At 47.2% G+C, this 18,056-nt stretch overlaps 1 protein-coding gene across 4 annotated transcripts in view; it reads right to left on the bottom strand.

The window, feature by feature from the left end:
- LOC117656834 (glycerophosphodiester phosphodiesterase 2) overlaps positions 1-18,056 on the bottom strand; it is a 130,212-nt gene that overhangs the window by 66,903 nt on the left and 45,253 nt on the right. For all 4 annotated transcript variants that reach the window (XM_060682738.2, XM_060682737.2, XM_087895738.1 and 1 more), the window contains exon 2: positions 14,484-14,657. In XM_060682738.2, the coding sequence (XP_060538721.1) occupies positions 14,484-14,600 (117 nt within the window). In that variant the 5' untranslated portion in view covers positions 14,601-14,657. The remainder of the gene's footprint in view (positions 1-14,483; positions 14,658-18,056) is intronic.

Here is an 18,056-nt window from a genome sequence, read left to right as displayed (position 1 = left end):
CAGCTTATTGCCCCCCACAAACTGGGTCCTCAATTTACCTACCTTAGAAAGGATGGAAGGCTGAGTCAACCTTGAGCCTTGGCGAGATTCGAACCTGCAGTAATTGCAGGCAGCTGGTCTTAATAACCAGCTTAATAACAGGGTGCCTTAGACCACTGTACTACCACTGTACTACCAAGGCTCTTTCCGGATTGGGCGATCCGGTCCGAACTGGGAGCATTTCACCCCTGGTTAAGGGACAGCAGGATTAGAGTTGCGTCACCCATCATGGTGAGCCAAGATAAGCAAGCCGGCATCCTTCCAATTATGGATAATGGCTCCCACATTTTGGTCACGTCGTCTCACTGACGAGAGGTGGAATCCAACAATCGGAAAGACACCAGATGATCATTTGACACTTACGGTCCAGGAATATTTGAGCAGGGACAGCTGGCCAGCATCAACCGAATGACAAAGAGTTGGAAGGGACCTTGGAGGTCTTCTAGTCCAACCCCCTGCTCAGGCAGGAAACCCGATACCATTTCAGACAAATGGATTTCCAGACTCTTCTTCAAAACCTCAAAACCTTCAAAACCAGTGATGGAGTACCCATTTTACCATGGTATCTGACCGGTGGTGAAATCTGAACCGGTTTACTACCGGCTCGCTGGCCGCGCATGTGTGCGAAACGCTGAGCAACGCACGATCTTCAGAACTTTTTTTTTTTTACTTTTTAAAAGCATTTTTTACTATCTATTCGCCCAAACCGGTAGCAAAAAAGACACCTAAAAAGTAAAAAAAAAAAAAGTTCGAATGATCTGCTGAGCGACGTGCGATCGTCGGAACTTTTTTTTTTTTTTTACAACTTTTTAAAGCATTTTTAACTACCGGTTCCAGAGAACCGGTAGTAAAAAAATGCTAAAAAAGTTTTTTAAAAAAAGTTCTGACGATTGCGCGTCTCTCAGCTGATCATCGTAACTTTTTTTTTTTTACATTTTTTACTACCGGTTCAGCAAACCAGTAGAATTTTTTACTACCGGTTTGGGCAAACCGGCCCGAACCGGTAACATTTCACCCCTGTATCTGACATTGTATTTTTACTCATTTATACAAGCCAACTACAATTCAGCTGCGATTCCCAGTTCCTTTTCATGCCAGCTGTACCCAACTGGGTTATTTCCGAACCCGTAGTTATGTAACTGATTTCTTTCTGGGGGGTTCCGCCCCCACCACCCTAAACGAAGAAAATCTGCCTTGGACTGGATTTCATTTCTTCTATTATTTTCTGTCAGGCGTCTCTGCCGACCTTCTGGTGCAGCTGGGTGTCTTTTGCAGATGGGGTGAGCCCCCCCCTTGACAAGACCCCCCCCCATCCTGTTTATCACAGGAACATATTTCAAAGTGTCGGCATTTGAGTTCCAGCTGCCTGCTAGAAGAGAGAGGGAAGGAGGGAAAAAGGGAGGAAGGAATACAGGAAAGGAGGGAGGGAGGGAGGGAGAGACAGAGGAAGGGAGGGAGGGAGGAAGGAATACAGTCAGTCAGGGAGGGAGAGAGGGAGGAAACAGAACGATGGAGGGAGAGAGGAAGGAAGGAAGGAATACAGGGATGGAGGGAGGGAAACATGGAAGAAAGGAGGGAGAGGGGAAGGAAGGAAAGCGTGAGAGGGCGGAATGAAGACAGGGAGGGAGGGGGTGGAAAACAGGAAGAGAGGAAGAAATACAGGGAGGGAGAGAGGGAGGAAGGAAGGAATACAGGGATGGAGGGAGGGAAACATGGAGGAAAGGAGGGAGAGGGGAAAGAAGGAATATGGGGAGGGAGGGAGTAAAACAGGGAGGGAGAAAGGAAAGAAAACAGGAAGGGAGGGAGGGGGAGGAAAACGGAGAGAGGAAGGAATACAGGAAGGGTGGGAGGGAGGGAGGGAGGGAGATAGGGAGGGAAGGAGGGAGAAAGGAAGGAAAGAAAGAAAGAAGGAAGTAATTCAGGGAGGGAGGGAGGGAGGAAAGAAAGAGAGAGAGAGAGAGAAAGAAAGAGAGAAAGAAAGAAAGAAAGAAAGAAAGAAAGAAAGAAAGAAAGAAAGAAAGAAAAAAGAAAGAAAGAAAGAAAGAAAGAAAGAAAGAAAGAAAGAAAGAAAGAAAGAAAGAAAGAAAGAAAGAAGAATGATACAGGGAGGGACTGAGGGAGGGAGGGAAGAAGGAAGGAAAACGGAGGGAGGAATGAAAACAGGGAGGAAGGAAGGAAGGAAGGAAGGCATACAGGGAGGGAGGGATGGAGGGAGGAAGGATGGCAGAGGATGGAAAGACATCACAACTTATAAATGAATGAAAAAAAAAATTTGGAGCGTATTTTTTTTCCCAAGCGCCCCGTTTTTTTTTCCCCCACCCTTGAGCAAATCCGCCCCCTCAAAGCTTTGCCTATCTTGTGTTTTTCAGCCGTCCGTTGGAGGCACCACCAATACGAACAGAAATAACAGAGTTGGAAGGGACCTTGGAGGTCTTCTAGTCCAACCCCCTGCTCAGGCAGGAGACCCTAGACCCGTGATGGCGAACCTGTGGCACGCAGAGCCATATTGGTGGGCACACGAGCTGAGCTCTGGCGCGCATGCGTGTCCCGGCCAGCTGATTTTCAGGTTTTCTGAGCCCACCGGAAATCAGGAAACACAGTTTTCGGCCTCTGGAGGGCCTCTGAGGGGAGGTGAGGAAGGCTCGTTTTTCGCTCTCCCCAGGCTCCAGAGCCTTTCTAGGAGCCTGGGGAGGGCGAAAACAGCCTTCCCCATCCCCCTGGAGGCCCTCCGGAGGCCGGGAACGCCCATTTCCCAACTTCAGGTGGGACCGGAAGGCCCGTTTTTCGCTCTCCCCAGGCTCCAAAGCCTTTCTAGGAGCCTGAGGAGGGCGAAAACAGCCTTCGCCACACCCCTGGAGGCCCTCCAGAGGCCGGAAACAGCCCATTTCCCGACTTCAGGTGGGACCGGAAGGCCCGTTTTTTGCTCTCCCCAGGCTCCAGAGACTTTCTGGGAGCCTGAGGTGGGCGAAAACAGCCTTCCCCATCCCCCTGGAGGCCCTCCAGAGGCCGGAAACAGCCCATTTCTCGACTTCAGGTGGGACCGGAAAACCCGTTTTTTGCTCTCCCCAGGCTCCAGAGCCTTTCTAGGATCCTGGGGAGGGCGAAAACGGCATTCCCCACCCCTCCAGAGGCCCTCCAGAGGCCGGAAACGGCTCGTTTCCCGACTTCCTGTCCCACCGGAAGTTTGGTGGCCCACTGTGCCATCGCATGCCAAAAGCAGGGGGAGCCCGGGAGGGCACGCACATGTGCGTGGGGCGGGGCACATAGAATTATGGGTGTGGGCGCATGTCCTGGCTGAGGAATTCTGGGAATTGAAGTCCACAAATCGTAAAGTGGCCAAGGTTGGAGACCCCTGCCCTAGACCAAAGCAGAAAACATCCTACAAAGAGCAACGACAGGTGCAAATTTTACCAGGAGGGGCTCTGGACTTTTTGCCTATTTCCTTGTCCCCCCCTGACTCCCACCCCATGCAAACCCACTCATTCGAACAAAGAAGCCATTGAGTTTCCCCTCCCCAATTCTCCCAGCCAGCAGGCCCCCCCCCACTTCTCCACAACCCACACAAGTTGCGGAGAGCAACTGGCGAACAATGAAGCGAAAACACCTTGACGCCCCCACAAAATGAGCTCAGCTGGTGTGTATTGTCGAAATGTACTATCATCTCCTTCGCACCACTTCAAACCCGAGATGCAAAATGCCTCCCCCAGGTTTTTTTGGGGGGGGTGGGGGAAGGGGAAGGAGGGGGGGGGAGAGAAGGGACATCTTCAAAGGACAATGCCTTGCGTTGCAAAGGCAGATAACAATTCTTGAGGTCCGGAAGCTTATTAAAAAAAAATGAGCAGGATGGGGGGGCCTGCAGAATTCGATCCGTCCATTGGAATAGAGCTGAAACGGACCTCTGAGGTCTTCTAGTCCAATCCCCTGCTCAGGCAAGAAAACCCTAGATCAGTGATGGCTGATCTTTTTGCTGTCGCGTGTCAAAAGCGGGGGGAAGCGCGGGGGGGGTGTCGCGCGTGTGCCCACACCCATAATTCAATGTGTCCCCCCCTCCCCCTGCTTATGGCACGGTGGGCCCGGTAGGTCCGTTTTTCGCCCTCCCCAGGCTCCAGAGGCTTTCTTGGGGGTGTGGGACCGGAAGTAGGGGAACATGCCGTTTCTGGCCTCTGGAGGGCCTCCGGGGATGGGGGAGGAAGGCTTTGGAGCCTAGAAAGCCTCTGGAGTCGGGGGAGAGCGAAAAACGGGCCTTCCGGGCCTACCGGAAGTCAGCAAATGGGCTGTTTCCGGCCTCCGGAGTGGCTCCACGGCGGTGGGGAAGGCTGTTTTCGCCCTCCCCAGGCTCCTAGAAAGCCTCTGGAGCCTGAGGAGAGCGAAAAATGGGCCTCCCCCCCCCCGGAGGCCTTCCCGCCAGAGCTGAGCTAAGGCAACGCTCGCATGCCCATCGATATGACTCCGCGTGCCACCAGTCTCTTCTTAAAAACCTCCAATGTTGGAGCACTCACCACTTCTGGAGGCAAGTCGTTCTGAATAACCGAGGTGGAAGGGACCTTAGAGATCTTCTAGTCCAACCCCTTGCTGAAGCAGGAGACCCTTATCCATTCCAGACAAGTGGACTTCTTAAATTAGGAATGGTGCACTGATCCCGCTTGAGCTCCAAAGATCTGAGGGAGATGATAAAATACCGTGTTTCCCCGAAAATAAGACCCTGTCATATTTTTGGAACCCCGAAATAAGACCTTGGGGAGGTCTTATTATTTTGGGGCACATGGAGGAAACCAGAGGAAATGGTGGGGACCGGCTGTACATGCGTTTAAATATTTTCGGGGAGGGCTTATTTTGGGGGCGGGGGCTTATTTTAAGGCATGCGCTCAAAAGCTCGATTGGGTTTATTATCAGGAGAGGTCTTATTTTCGGGGAAACAGGGGTAGCTAATGCTATTTTTCGCACTTACGACCTCTTAATCTAGATATTTACCTTACTATTATCTCACCGCAAATCTTAAATTTCCAAAGAGGCACAAAAATTGGTGTTTTGATTTTTATCTTAAAAGATGCAATGGAGGAAATTTCGGGATAGAGCCTGTCAAAGACGTGTAAGCGATTGTACCTATTTATGACCGGATCAAGACTTCGTTCTTAAAAGATGTATTTTATGTTTGTGTTTTTTAAAAAATAATAATAAATATATATATATATTCAAAAAAACAACAACATTTTGATGATTTGCTAGAATTTGGAGATGACTGAATGGATAACATTAACCTCCTCAGAATTTGGAAGGATAAGAGATTGTGGATTGATTCACCAGATTAATCTCAGGGTGAATATTATGAATACAGGGGTGGATTTATCCCGGCTGAAATATTTTTGGCACGGGAAGGGCAGGGCCAAAAACAGAAGGCAAGGAAGGTGTCTTGGCTGTCAGCCCCAGGTATAAATAACCTGCCTAAATAACATCTTTATTCCGGGGAGCAGATTCGCTCAACCATCCAACCCTCCCTTCCCCTTCGCCGCCTTCCTACATGTCTAAAGTTAAGCGGGAGGGCTGCCAAATTATTTCCTGGTGCCAAATGTTGTGTTGAACTTTAAAATATGCAAAATCTTATTCCCGATCACCATCCGAGGGCCATTTTTAGAATAGGAGACAGAAGGCCCCGTTTGGGGGGGGGGCTTTTGAGATTTCCCCGGGGGTCTCCATGCAAACGCCATCCTCCTCTTGCCTCTGCTTTCGTTCACTGCGTCCGTAACCCAGGGAGGGATCCTTCATTTACGACCACATTTTTTAGCTCCAAATTTCTCAGGGAAACATTGGTTTAAGTGACCCAAAGGTGCCTGTCGGCAATCCGTGGCTCCGGAGCCGCATACGGCTCTTTGGGTCCTCTGCTGCGGCTCCCTGTCCCATCACTGGCTGGCCTTGCCCCTCACCCTCCCAGTCACTCCACGTCTGGCCTTGGAAATCCGAGAGATAGAGGGGGAGGGAAGAGGGAGAGAGAAATAGATACAGAGAGAGAGGGGTGGGGAGATAGAGAGGGAGAGACAGACAGAGGGGGGAGAGGGGGAGAGAGATACAGAGAAAGGGGAAGGGAGGGGAAGATAGGGGGAGAGATACAGAGACGGGGGAGACAGGAAGAGAGAGACACAGATACAGAGAGAGATACAGAGAGGGGGGAGAGAGTTGGGAGATAGAGAGGGAGACGGGGAGAAAGAGACATAGATACAGAGAGAGAGGGAGATATAGAGAGAGATACAGAGAGAGGGGGAGAGAGAGATACAGAGGGGGAGAGAGAGACATAGATACAGAGAGAGGGGAGAGAGAGTTGGGCGATAGAGAGGGAGACGGAGAAAGAGACATAGATACAGAGAGAGAGGGAGATATAGAGAGAGATACAGAGAGAGGGGGAGAGAGAGAGATACAGAGAGGGGGAGAGAGAGACATAGATACAGAGAGAGGGGAGAGAGAGTTGGGAGATAGAGAGGAAGGCAGGGAGAGAGAGAGATAGATACAGAGAAAGAGGGAGAGGGGGAGATATAGAGAGATACAGAGAGAGGGAGAGAGAGAGATACAGAGAGGGGGAGAGAGAGACATAGATACAGAGAGAGGGGAGAGGGGAGAGAGGGGGGAGATATAGAGAGAGATACAGAGAGAGGGGTGAGAGGGGAAGATAGGGGAGAGAGATACAGAGGGGCAGAGAGACATAGATACAGAGAGAGGGGAGAGGGGGGTATAGAGAGAGATACAGAGAGAGGGAAGGGGGGGAGAGGGGGAAAGGGGGAGAGAGACAGAAAGAGAGAGAGACAGAGAGGGGGAGAGAGACAGAGAGAGGGGAAGATAGAGAGGGGGGAGAGATACAGAGAGGGGAGAGAGAGAGAGACATAGAGAGATACAGAGAGAGGGGGAGAGAGAGAGAGAGAGAGAGAGGTTTTGTGGTTCCCGGTGTTTTATAACAACCGGTTCTCTGCCCTAATGACTAGCTGGGTAGGCGTGGCTAGGGGGGTCATGTGACTGGGTGCGAGTGAGTGACATGGAGTTGACCACGCCCACCCAGGTTTTGTGGCTCCCTGTGTTTTTTTTTTTTTCCTGTGGGAAATGGGTCGAAATGGCTCTTTGAGTGTTTAAGGTTACAGAGTGCAGAGCCCTGCCCAAATTTTTCAAGAGGCAACTGGACTTCCCGGTTTTTCTTTTGAAGTCGTTGGACTAGAAGACCTCCAAGGTCCCTTCCAACTCTATTATTCTAATTCCATTCCATTCCATTCCATTCCATTCCATTCCAATCCAATACAATACAATCCAATACAATCCAATCCAATCCTAATCCTAATCCTAATCCTAATCCTAATCCTAATCCTAATCCTAAAAGAACAGACTTTTATTCCTGGCTAGTCCAGAATCAATTTTTGGACTGACATCGTAGCTCCATTTATCTATCTGCGGCAACGTATTTTTTTTAAAAAAAAACTGCTCTTTCATAAAAAGGAAGTGTGGAGGGAAACTTGTTTTGTATGATTACTATTATTATTATTTTTTTTTTGGTACAACCCGTCACAATTAGCGACCCAGATCTGAACAAAAGGATTACTTAAAATAAAAGAGGTGCGAGGTGATTTTTGGTTGCCATAGACACGCAAGGCCTCTCTTTCCTAGAGCGTCTAGTGGAATTCAGCCTTTCAGCAAAATGCATGTAATTCAGCCTTTCAGCCTCAAAATGCGTGTAATTTTTTTTTTTTTTTTTACAGCTTTCTTGTTGTCTTCGGGTATTCCAAAAAGAGGCAGCGATAAGGACACAAAATCAACATTTTCAACAGATTGAAACCATATTTGAAGAATTCTGATGCACTGATTCTCAACCTTAAAAATCTTTCAAATTGGGGAATTTAACTGGGTTAAAAATCTTTTAATTGGGGAATTTTATGGGTAAGGGGTTTTAAATTGGAGAAGCCAAAGATAATTTAATTTCGTTTTAATGTATTTTAATATTTGTATTGTGTGTTTTTAATTTTGGCTGTTCACCGCCCCGAGTCCTTCGGGAAAGGGGGCGGTATAAAAATTTAATAAATAAATAATAAATAAATAAACCTGGGTAACTTAGAGATGGGCGGACTTCAACTCCCAGCATTCCCCAGTCTCTCTGTGCATATTTGCATCTGGAACAGGCCCCAGCTATACTTCCTCCTCACTTATCTCAGCCTCCAAAGGCAGCTGCCTCTCTGGCGGCTGGGAAATGTTAGACGGCCATGGCTCTATCTCTGCGTCCGACGCACAGCATCCATCAGAGCCTTCCCCAGACTCCAGAACTGCCTCAAATTCCTCCCCAACCTCCTCATCCTCCTCCGCCTTCTGCGTCCAATAGCCTCCCATCGACCAGTACGCTCCCACAGAGAGGGTCTCCTCAGGGTGCCGTCAGTTAGACAGTGTCGACTGGCGACCCCCAGGGGGAGAGCCTTCTCTGTGGGGGCACCTGCCCTCTGGAACGAGTTGCCCCCAGAGATTCGTCGGATTTCCGACCTCCATACCTTCCGCCGCGTCCTTAAAATGCTATTATTCCATCAAGCAGGGCTGGCCTAAAATATTATTTTAATGGGTTATTGTATTTTAGACGATCGGCCAAACTATTTAATAATTTTAAATTGTTTTTAACTTTTGTATTGTTGGTTTTATCTTGGCTGTACACCGCCCTGAGTCCCCTTGGGAGAAGGGCGGTATAAAAATTTAATAAAACTGAAACTGAGTCTGCCACCAGCTCCGCTGGCAGGCCACAAGAGGAGGCTGTCCAATGATTTAAAAAATAAAAATAAAAGTCCATGTTAAGACTGTGAGTGGAACATCTTTGGGAAGGTTTATTCTTTGCGATCTTCAGTCCTTAATCATCCTCCTACGAGCCAATATTACATCGGATTTGACATTCCCTGTTTTATCTCCATTTATCCCAGTGGCGTCTTGTCACCGCTTTTGCAGAAATCTGGTTCTTACGCAGGGTTTCTCTCATAGGAAAAGTTGAAGAAAATATACGTTTTATTCTTCTAATTAATGCCTAATCAATAAATACACCTGCCATTGTGACTCTCGTATCAGGATCTCTCAAACCCAATCCCCAGAGATAAACTTACTAAAAATTTAAACAGCCCTTCTGTCGAGTCCTACCGGAGCTCGCCATTGCTGGGGGGGTCTGGGACGCTGCCAGGACGTCCCCCATGTGGAAAAAAAAAAAGCACCGAGTTTAATAAATTCTCAAATCAAAATAGAAAAAAATTATATATATATATACACACACACACACATATAACGGGAAAGGCATCCGAAGTTCTTGGCGAGTAAAGCTGGAGAAGCGGGGAATTTTTTTCGGCCTGCTCCTCCGTGGCGTTCTCGACGGGACCATAAATAAGAGAGGAAATGAGAACGGGCGAGAGGGGAGAGCTGGAGGGGAGGGGAAAGAATTTTGTTTAAATTAGCGCGCCGGCCTGCGGGACGGTTTTCATTTCAAACGTTCAATGAGTCCCTCCCTGCGTCAGTCCCAGGTGCAAAAGCTGCGATCGGCTTTTCGAAAACTCTGTACCAAGGCCTCAGCACTCGAAAATACTCTCCCAACGACACGGATTAAGGGAGAATCGTCTTCTTTTTCTCTACATAGTTCAAGAATTTCATATCCCACCCTCGGCGGGAACCGAAAGCTAAGCAACTAAGGCATAAAACAATTCACCGAATGCCACATTTTTGCTGCCCGTCCTTAGAGCTGTGGGCAAAGCAATTGTAAGGGGGGGGGTTCTTTATTTCTCAGTCCACTGGTTCCTGTGTTGACTGGATGCCAGCTTTGCCAGCCGGCGTCAAACTGGGAAGCTGGCAGCTTGGCACCTCTGCTGGAAACCGGAGGCTTGCAAATGGCGGTGCTTCATAATAAAGACACAAGAAGTGGGAGTTTGCTTCCTAGGACTCTGGCGTGAAGCCTGGGAGCTCCATTCAGAAGTTCCTGCACCGATGTTAAGAGTCGAGGAGGCATCTTCCTTGCAACAATGGCACCGAAGGCCGCCTTTCTCCTTCTCACCTCATGCCGCTTTTCTCCGGGGCTTCGTTGGAGCACGTTCAGAAAGCATGTTGTGCATCACAAATAACCACAAAAGGCCTTCTCTCCCCCCCCCACTTCCACATCAACCACATTCCCTGGAGTTGTGCTTCTTAGCCTCAGCAAATTTAAGGTGTAAGGTAAAGGTTTCCCTCACACATACATGCTAGTCGTTCCCGACTCTAGGGGGCGGTGCTCATCTCCGTTTCAAAGCCGAAGAGCCAGCGCTGTCCGAAGACGTCTCCATGGTCATGTGGCCGGCAGGACTCAACGCCAAAGGCGCACGGAACGCTGTTACCTTCTCACCAAAGGGGGTCCCTATTTTTCTACTTGCATTTTTTACCTGCTTTCGAATTGCTAGGTTGGCAGAAGGTGAGACAAGTAACGGGAGCTCACCCCGTTAGGTGGCATGAGGGATTCGAACCGCTGAACTGCCGACCTTTCGATCGACAAATTCAGCATCTTAGCCACTGAGCCACCGCGTCCCTAAATTTAAGGTGTATGGACTTCAGTTCCCAGAATTCCACAGCCAGCGTATATTTGATTTATTTGCATCCTGCCTTTATTATTTTTATAAATAACTCGAGGCAGTGAACATATTTAACAGGCCTTCCTAATCGTATTTTCTCCACAACAACAACCTTGTGAGGTGGGCTGGGCTGAGAGAGATGGACTGGTGCAAAATAACCCCACCGGTTTTCATGCCTAAGGTGGGACTAGAACTCACCATCTCCTGGTGACTGACCCAAAACCACCCAGTCGACTTTTGTGCCTCAGGTAGAACTAGAACTCACCGTCTCCTGGTGACTGGCCTAAAGTCACCCAGTCGGCTTTCATGCCTAAGATGGGACTAGAACTCACCATCTCCTGATGATTGATCCAAAGTCACCCAGTCGGCTTTCATGCCTAAGGTGGGACTAGAACTCACCATCTCCTGATGATTGATCCAAAGTCACCCAGTCGGCTTTCATGCCTAAAACGGGACTAGAATTCACCATGTTCTGCTTTCAAGCCTGATGCCTTAACCAATACCCCAAACTCTCTCACTGATGGACTTCAATTCCCAGAATTCCCCAGCCAGTATTTAAATGGATCTCAAATCCTACAATTCCCCAGCCAGTATAGAGGGACTCCAATTCCCAGAATTCCCCAGCAAACATAGATGGACTTCAACTCCCAGAATACCCCATCCAGCCTTGCAGCCAGTTAAAAATATGAGTTGCCCATTTATTACAGCAATTAATGGGGTATAAAGCATCTTATACCAAAAGCAAGATTAGATTATGAGTCTATTTACGATCAAAAGGGAAAATATAGGCTTCTGAGCGCCAGTTCTGAAATCTGAATTTTTCTTTTTCGATTCTAAATAGCGCTGAAAAACTCCACTTCTGGATGTGCAGCTCATAGACTCCTGAACGATTTAGGATAAGAAGTTGCACAAGCCATGTTAGTCTACTAAAATTAGGAATCTGCGAGTGCCTTTTCCAACTAAAACAATTTATTCAAAAGCCTCAGCTTTTGTAAGCTGCAATTTCCTCTGATTTTCAGGGTAGCAAAGATCTTCTCTACTGCGAAAAATTACTGGCTATCTGGAGTGTCTTCTTATTACGGCTATAAATTGAGATGCAAAAGAAGAGACAGCTGCGCTATCTCCTTGCCGATCTCTTGAAATATTAATTAAATCCAGCATGTATAAAGAGGCATCGAGAGAAAAAAAGAACACTTGAACCGTTTATTTAAAAATAAAACAGACAAAACGTTTTCCAACGCTTCTTTCTATTAAAATGAATCTTGCTTAGAGGAAATGATGTTCTCTCCAGCTTTTAGCCTCCTGCAAATAACATTTCTGATTATTTTGCCATTTTAAAACCCTCCAGGAAGGTTGTCCTAATTTTGAAAGGTTTTGCATCAAATATAAGGGGGCTAAAAGCAAGAAGAATACGGGGATGGGGTGTCTGCTACAACCTTAAAGGGCAAAAATTAAGAAATTATGGCAAACAAAACAGAATCAGTGATTCAAAATTATGGTGCAGGCAATGTTATAGCTTTGGGGCACAAAAAACTCCTTTATATCGTTCTTCTAATAACTATCATTACCAGGAGTAAACTTTTGATCATCCCAGGCAGGGTTTTTCTCAAATTTGACAACTTTTAAGATGGGTGGACTTCAACTCCCAGAATTCCCCAGCCAGCATGGGGAATTCTGGGAGTTGAAGTCTACCCATCTTAAAGTTAGAATAGAATAACAGAGTTGGGAGGGATCTTGGAGGTCTTCTAGTCCAACCCCCTGCTTAGGCAGGAAACCCTACACCACGCCAGACAAATGGTTATCCAATCTTTTCTTAAAAACCTCCAGTGATGAAGGTCCCACAACTTCTGGTGGCAAGCTGTTCCACTGATTAATTCTTCTCACTTGTCAGGAAATTTCTCCTTAGTTCTAAGTTGCTTCTCTCCTTGATAAGTTTCCATCCGTTGCTTCTTGTCTGGCCTTCAGGTGCTTTGGAGAATAGGTTGACCACCTCTTCTCTAAGGCAGCCCCTCAAATATTGGAAGACTGCTGTCATGTCTACCCTGGTCCTTCTCTTCACTAGACCAGCCATGACCAGTTCCTGTAACCCTTCATCGTGTGTTTTAGCCTCCAGGCCCCTCGTCATCTTGGTTGCTCTTCTCTGCACTCTTTCTAGAGTCTCAACATCTTTTTTACATCGTGGCGACCAAAACTGGATGCAGGATTCCAAGTGTGGCCTTACCAAGGCCTTATAAAAAGAATACAATTCTAGCATGAACCACAATCTGGTTCTCCAACATCCAAAAACAGTCAAATGCCTAGGAAATTAACATTGACCAAGTTTAATCATTGTTGTTGTCAGCACTTCAAGCTGCATTTACTCTAGTGCTGACATAAGAAGGAGAAGAGGAGGCGTCTGGAAAGGGACGTTTGACTTTTCACCTATTTATTTTCCCTGGAGATAATATCCCCTAGGAGATGGGATGGGAGGGGGGGAATTCCTTTGAGCTGGAGCAGTAGATTAGGGGTAGAGTGACTTGGAAGATGGCCAATGAGTGCAGGGGAGTGGGGAACGGAAAGGGAGGGTTTTGGGTCTGGAAGTCAGTGTTGGCTGCGATGGACTCGGAGTTAGAATGTCGTGCTTAATAAATGGGAGTTTTTCTTCAAAGACTTTGTTTGAAACGCAATTTATTTGAGACGACCTCGAAACCTGACAGTTGTTCTTCTAACTAGAAGAATTCTGTCTCCAAACTTGGAGATTTCACACGGTTGTCTTCACCAATGCAGCTTATGCCCAATTCTATCTTAAATACGCAACAATCACACACTACAATTTCCTCTCAGATTTCTACAGCAATGCTTCCCTTTTCAACAGTCTTAAAAGGGGTTTTATTATTTATTAATTCAATTTGTATGTCCCAAAGATGCTTTTTTCCAAAAGGCAACTGGATTTTCTTGGGTATTTTGTTTTTCCCCCTTTGAAAACGTTTCGCTTCTCATCCCAGAAGCTTCTTTAGTTCTGAGAAGCGTTTCCGAGAACTGAAGAAGCTTCCTAAATGAGAAGCGAAACAATTTCAAAGGAAAAAAAAAGCAAGAAAGTCCAGTTGCCTTCTTGGAAAAAGCATCTTTGATTGACAATCTTCACAGACATTTATCCGGGACCCACTGATGTACAGGGAGTCCTCGACTTACAGCAGCTCATTTAGTGACCATTCAAAGTTTACAACGGCACTGAAAAAAAGTGACTTACGACCGTTGTTCACCACTTACGACCTTTGCAGTATCCCCATGGTCAGGTGATCAAAATTGGCAACTGACTCGTATTTATGACGGTTGCAGCGTTCTGGGGTCAGGTGATCCCCTTTTGCGATATTCTGTATGGGTTTTTAACGTCTTTTATTGTATATTGTTTATACTGTCTTTGTTGTAAGCCGCCCAGAGTCCTTGGAGAGTTGGGCGGCATAGAAATACAAATAATAAATAAATAAATAAATAATAAATTCTGACCGTCAACGGGGAAGCCTGATTCACTTAACAACCGTGTTACTATCTGAACAATTGTGGTGATTCACTTTGCAACTCAGGCCCTTAAGGAAGGTCGTAAAATGGGACAAAAACACACTTCGCAAATGTTTCGCGTGGCAACAGAAATGTTGATTTCAATTGTGGTCGTAAGCCGAGGACTCCCTGCATTTCTGTATAATATCCAACTAGAAGAGAGAGCCATAGTGACAAGATGGTTGATTGCAATCCAGCTTCTAATCCCAGGTCGTAAGAATCTGAAATCCAGATTCTGAGGGTCCTGAGAATTTATTATCAAATCTTGGATCCCGCCGTCGGGATTTACCCATTCAAAATGGCCGTCCTGGCCCGCCGGTGACTCACCTTGGTGGTGTCATCATGTGACCGCTGGTATCGCTTCCACCGGCATCCATAAATTCCCGTCAGGCATGACAAACACAACTGGGGCTCGTAATATTGCAGTGGCTGGTGTTTAACCATGCTCTCCCAGCTGGCGGGTTGCAAGCGATCAGATGTCCATCAGGGCTTGCGAGACCCCTGCAAAAATGAAGAAGAACTGGGTTAAATCCTGGAGGAACTTGGTTAGGAGAAACATCTCGTGAAGGTTCCACCATTTTTCACCGGTCAAAGGTCTCCAACCTTGAAGATGGGAGGACTTCAAATCCCAGAATTCCCCAGCCTGCCAAGATTAACTTCAATTCCCAGAATTCCCCAGCCAAAATGGCTGGCTGGGGAATTCTGGGAATTGAAGTCCACACGTCTTAAAGTTGCATTTGTAGAGATCTATAAACCTCCATATAAATCCACAATAAATCTGAATTATGTCTTGAAATTACAAGAGTTGTCATTGCAGAACTCCCTAAACAGCCCCCAATTGTTAAGAGGTTGCATCACACCTAGGATCAAAGGTGACAACTCCAGGCCTGCTGGCACCATCCATGATAAGGGAAGCTTCACCTGTCGTAAGGTAAAGGTTTCTCCTGTCCAGTTGTGTTTGGCTCTAGGCTCATCACCATTTCCTAGCCAAGGGAGCCAACATTGTCCAAAGACACTTCTGTGGTCACATGGCCGGCATGACTGTACACCAAGCCACATAGAACGCTGTGACCTTCCCACCGAAGTGGTACCTATTTATCTACTCACATTTGCATGCTTTCGAACTGCCAGGTGGGCAGGAGCTCGAGCAAGGAACGGGAACTCACCCGTTGCATTGTGCTGGGTCTCGAACCTCGACTGTCAGCTTTACAATTGGCAAAATCAGAGTCTTTAACCACTTAGCCATCTCACCTCCTTGACTTTCGAACTGCTAGATGGGCAGGAGCAAGTGACGGGAGCTCACCCCGTCTTGCAGTGCTCGGGGCTCGGGACTCGAACCTCGACTGTCAGATTTCCAGCTGACAAGCTCAACCTCTTTAACCGCTGAGCCATCACGCTCTCCTGACAACTGTCGAACGGCCACAAAAATGTTATGAACTATGAGTCTGTTCTTAATTCACTACTCTCATGTGAAAAATTGTTAGCAACTCACAACTGCCGGTGCACTCTGATACGCATCAATTGGAACGCTTAAATCCAGGAATATCTCAAAAGGTTAAATCACGGCAACATTGTCCGACGTTTCGGACAATGACCGACGAAACTGAGACGTTTCATTACTCATCCAAGTTAACTTCTTCAGTCAAAATCAAAATTTGGGTAGGCAGAGAGTCAGGGGTGGGTTCTAATTTTTTTTACTACCGGTTCTGTGGACGTGGCTTATTTTGTGGGTGTGGCTTGGAGGTCATGTGACTAGGTGGGCGTGGTCAGTGTCATTTCTGGAAGGTCCTCGCACTTACGACCAGTCCTCGCACTTACGACCCGACTCATTTGTTTGCTTTTAACACTGATCAGCTGTAGGGCGGCCCTTTGAAGCCCCGCGGCAAGAGTTTACACAGTTTTTTTCCCTCTAGTCATCAGCTGGGACTCAGGAGGCAGCAATAGATTGGGGGTGGGACCAAATAAAAGGTAAGAATAATGTGGGGGGGTGGGGGGGAGAACCGGTTCGGTGACGTCATATCGTCATCGCTACTGGCTCGGCCGAACCGGACCGAACCGGGAGGAACCCACCACTGCAGAGAGTTAGAATGGATCAACTCTTGCCGTATAGACCAGGGGTCTCCAACCTTGGCAACTTTACGACTTGTGGACTTCAACTCCCAGAATTCCTCAGACAGAATTCTGGGAGTTGAAGTCCACAAGTCGCAAAGTTGCTGGCTGAGGAATTCTGGGAGTTGAAGTCCACAAGTCTTAACGTTGCCAAGGTTGGAGACCCCCGGTATAGACTGCAGGGGGTTTCTCCCCAAAATTGCAGTCGGGATGACTTAAGACCCTGCAAATGGTCATCCATGCAGATTCTTAGAAACGGGATCACGTGACCACAGGGGCAGAAAGTGGCCGTCGGAACGAGACCACATCCCTTTGCTCGGGGTCCATCGTATCTTCAAATGGTCAAATGGTACCTGTAGTGGCTTAAACTCCTCTCCTAATAGTTTATATGGTCCCCGAGGAAATGGGAAGGCCAGAGCTATAATTGCAGAAACAGAGCTGATCAAGTGTTTTCCATTCCACGTTCGTGGACCCGTTCGGCTGTGTTACAAACCACTTCCCACGTATCGCAAGCTTCTCCGAGTCCGGCTCCCTGCAGCTCTGGAAGGAAAGCTTATGAATGATTCAGGCCTCAGATGGTGAGCATTACAGACGCAAAAATAAAACAGGAAGCAGGACGGAGAGATATGAATTATTCACCTTTTGCAATGGGCACCAGGGGAGAAGGAGGAGAAGGACGAATGGGGAGGGAAGGAGAGAGAGAGAGAGAGAATGAGAAAAACAGAGAAAGTGAGAGAAACAGAAAGAGAGAGAGAAAAACAGAGAGAGGGAGAGAGAGAGAGAGAGAGACAGTGAGAGAAAGAGAAAGTGTGTGACAAAGACAATGAGAAAGAGAGAGGGAGGGAGAAAGACAGAATGAGAGAAAGAGAGAGAGAAAGTGAGAGAAAGTGAGAGAAACAGAAAAAACAGAAAGAGAGAGAGAAAAACAGAGGCAGCGAGGGAAAGAGAGAGAGAGAGAAAGAGAGACAGTGAGAGAATGTGTGAGAGAGACAATGAGAAAGAGAGGGAGGGAGGGAGAGAGAGAGAGAATGAGAGAAACAAAAAAAGAGAGAGAAAGAGACAGTGAGAGAAAGAGTGTGTGAGAGAGACTGAGAAAGAGAGAGGGAGGGAGGGAGGGAGAGAATGAGAGAAACAGAGAAACAGAAACAGAGAGAAAAACAGAGAGACAGAGAGAGAGGGAGAGAAGGAAAGAGAGAGACAGAGAGACAGTGAGAGAAAAAGTGTGTGAGAGAGACACAATGAGAAAGAGAGAGAGAGAGAATGAGAGAAACAGAAAGAGAAAGAGAGAGAAAGAGACAGTGAGAGAGACTGAGAAAGAGAGAGAGGAAGGGAGGGAGAGAATGAGAGAAAGAAACAGAAACAGAGAAGAAAAACAGAGAGAGGGAGAGAGAGAGAGAAAGAGACAGTGAGAGAAAGAGAAAGTGTGTGACAAAGACAATGAGAAAGAGAGAGGGAGGGAGAAAGAGACAGAATGAGAGAAACAGAGAAAGTGAGAGAAAGTGAGAGAAACAGAAAAAACAGAGAGCGAGAAAAACAGAGGGAGCGAGGGAAAGAGAGAAAGAGAAAGAGAGACAGTGAGAGAAAGAGAAAGTGTGTATGAGAGAGACAATGAGAAAGAGAGGGAGGGAGGGAGGGAGAGAGAATGAGAGAAACAGAGAAAGAGAGAGAAAGAGACAGTGAGAGAAAGAGTGTGTGAGAGAGACTGAGAAAGAGAGAGGGAGGGAGGGAGAAAGAGAGAAAGAGGAGCAGAAACAGAGAGAGAAAAACAGAGAGAGGGAGAGAGAGAAAGAG

Source organism: Pantherophis guttatus, chromosome 5, assembly GCF_059756535.1.
Source record: "Pantherophis guttatus breed Tessera chromosome 5, ASM5975653v1, whole genome shotgun sequence".
NCBI lineage: Eukaryota > Metazoa > Chordata > Lepidosauria > Squamata > Colubridae > Pantherophis > Pantherophis guttatus.
This window is presented reverse-complemented; position numbering and strand designations above follow the sequence as displayed.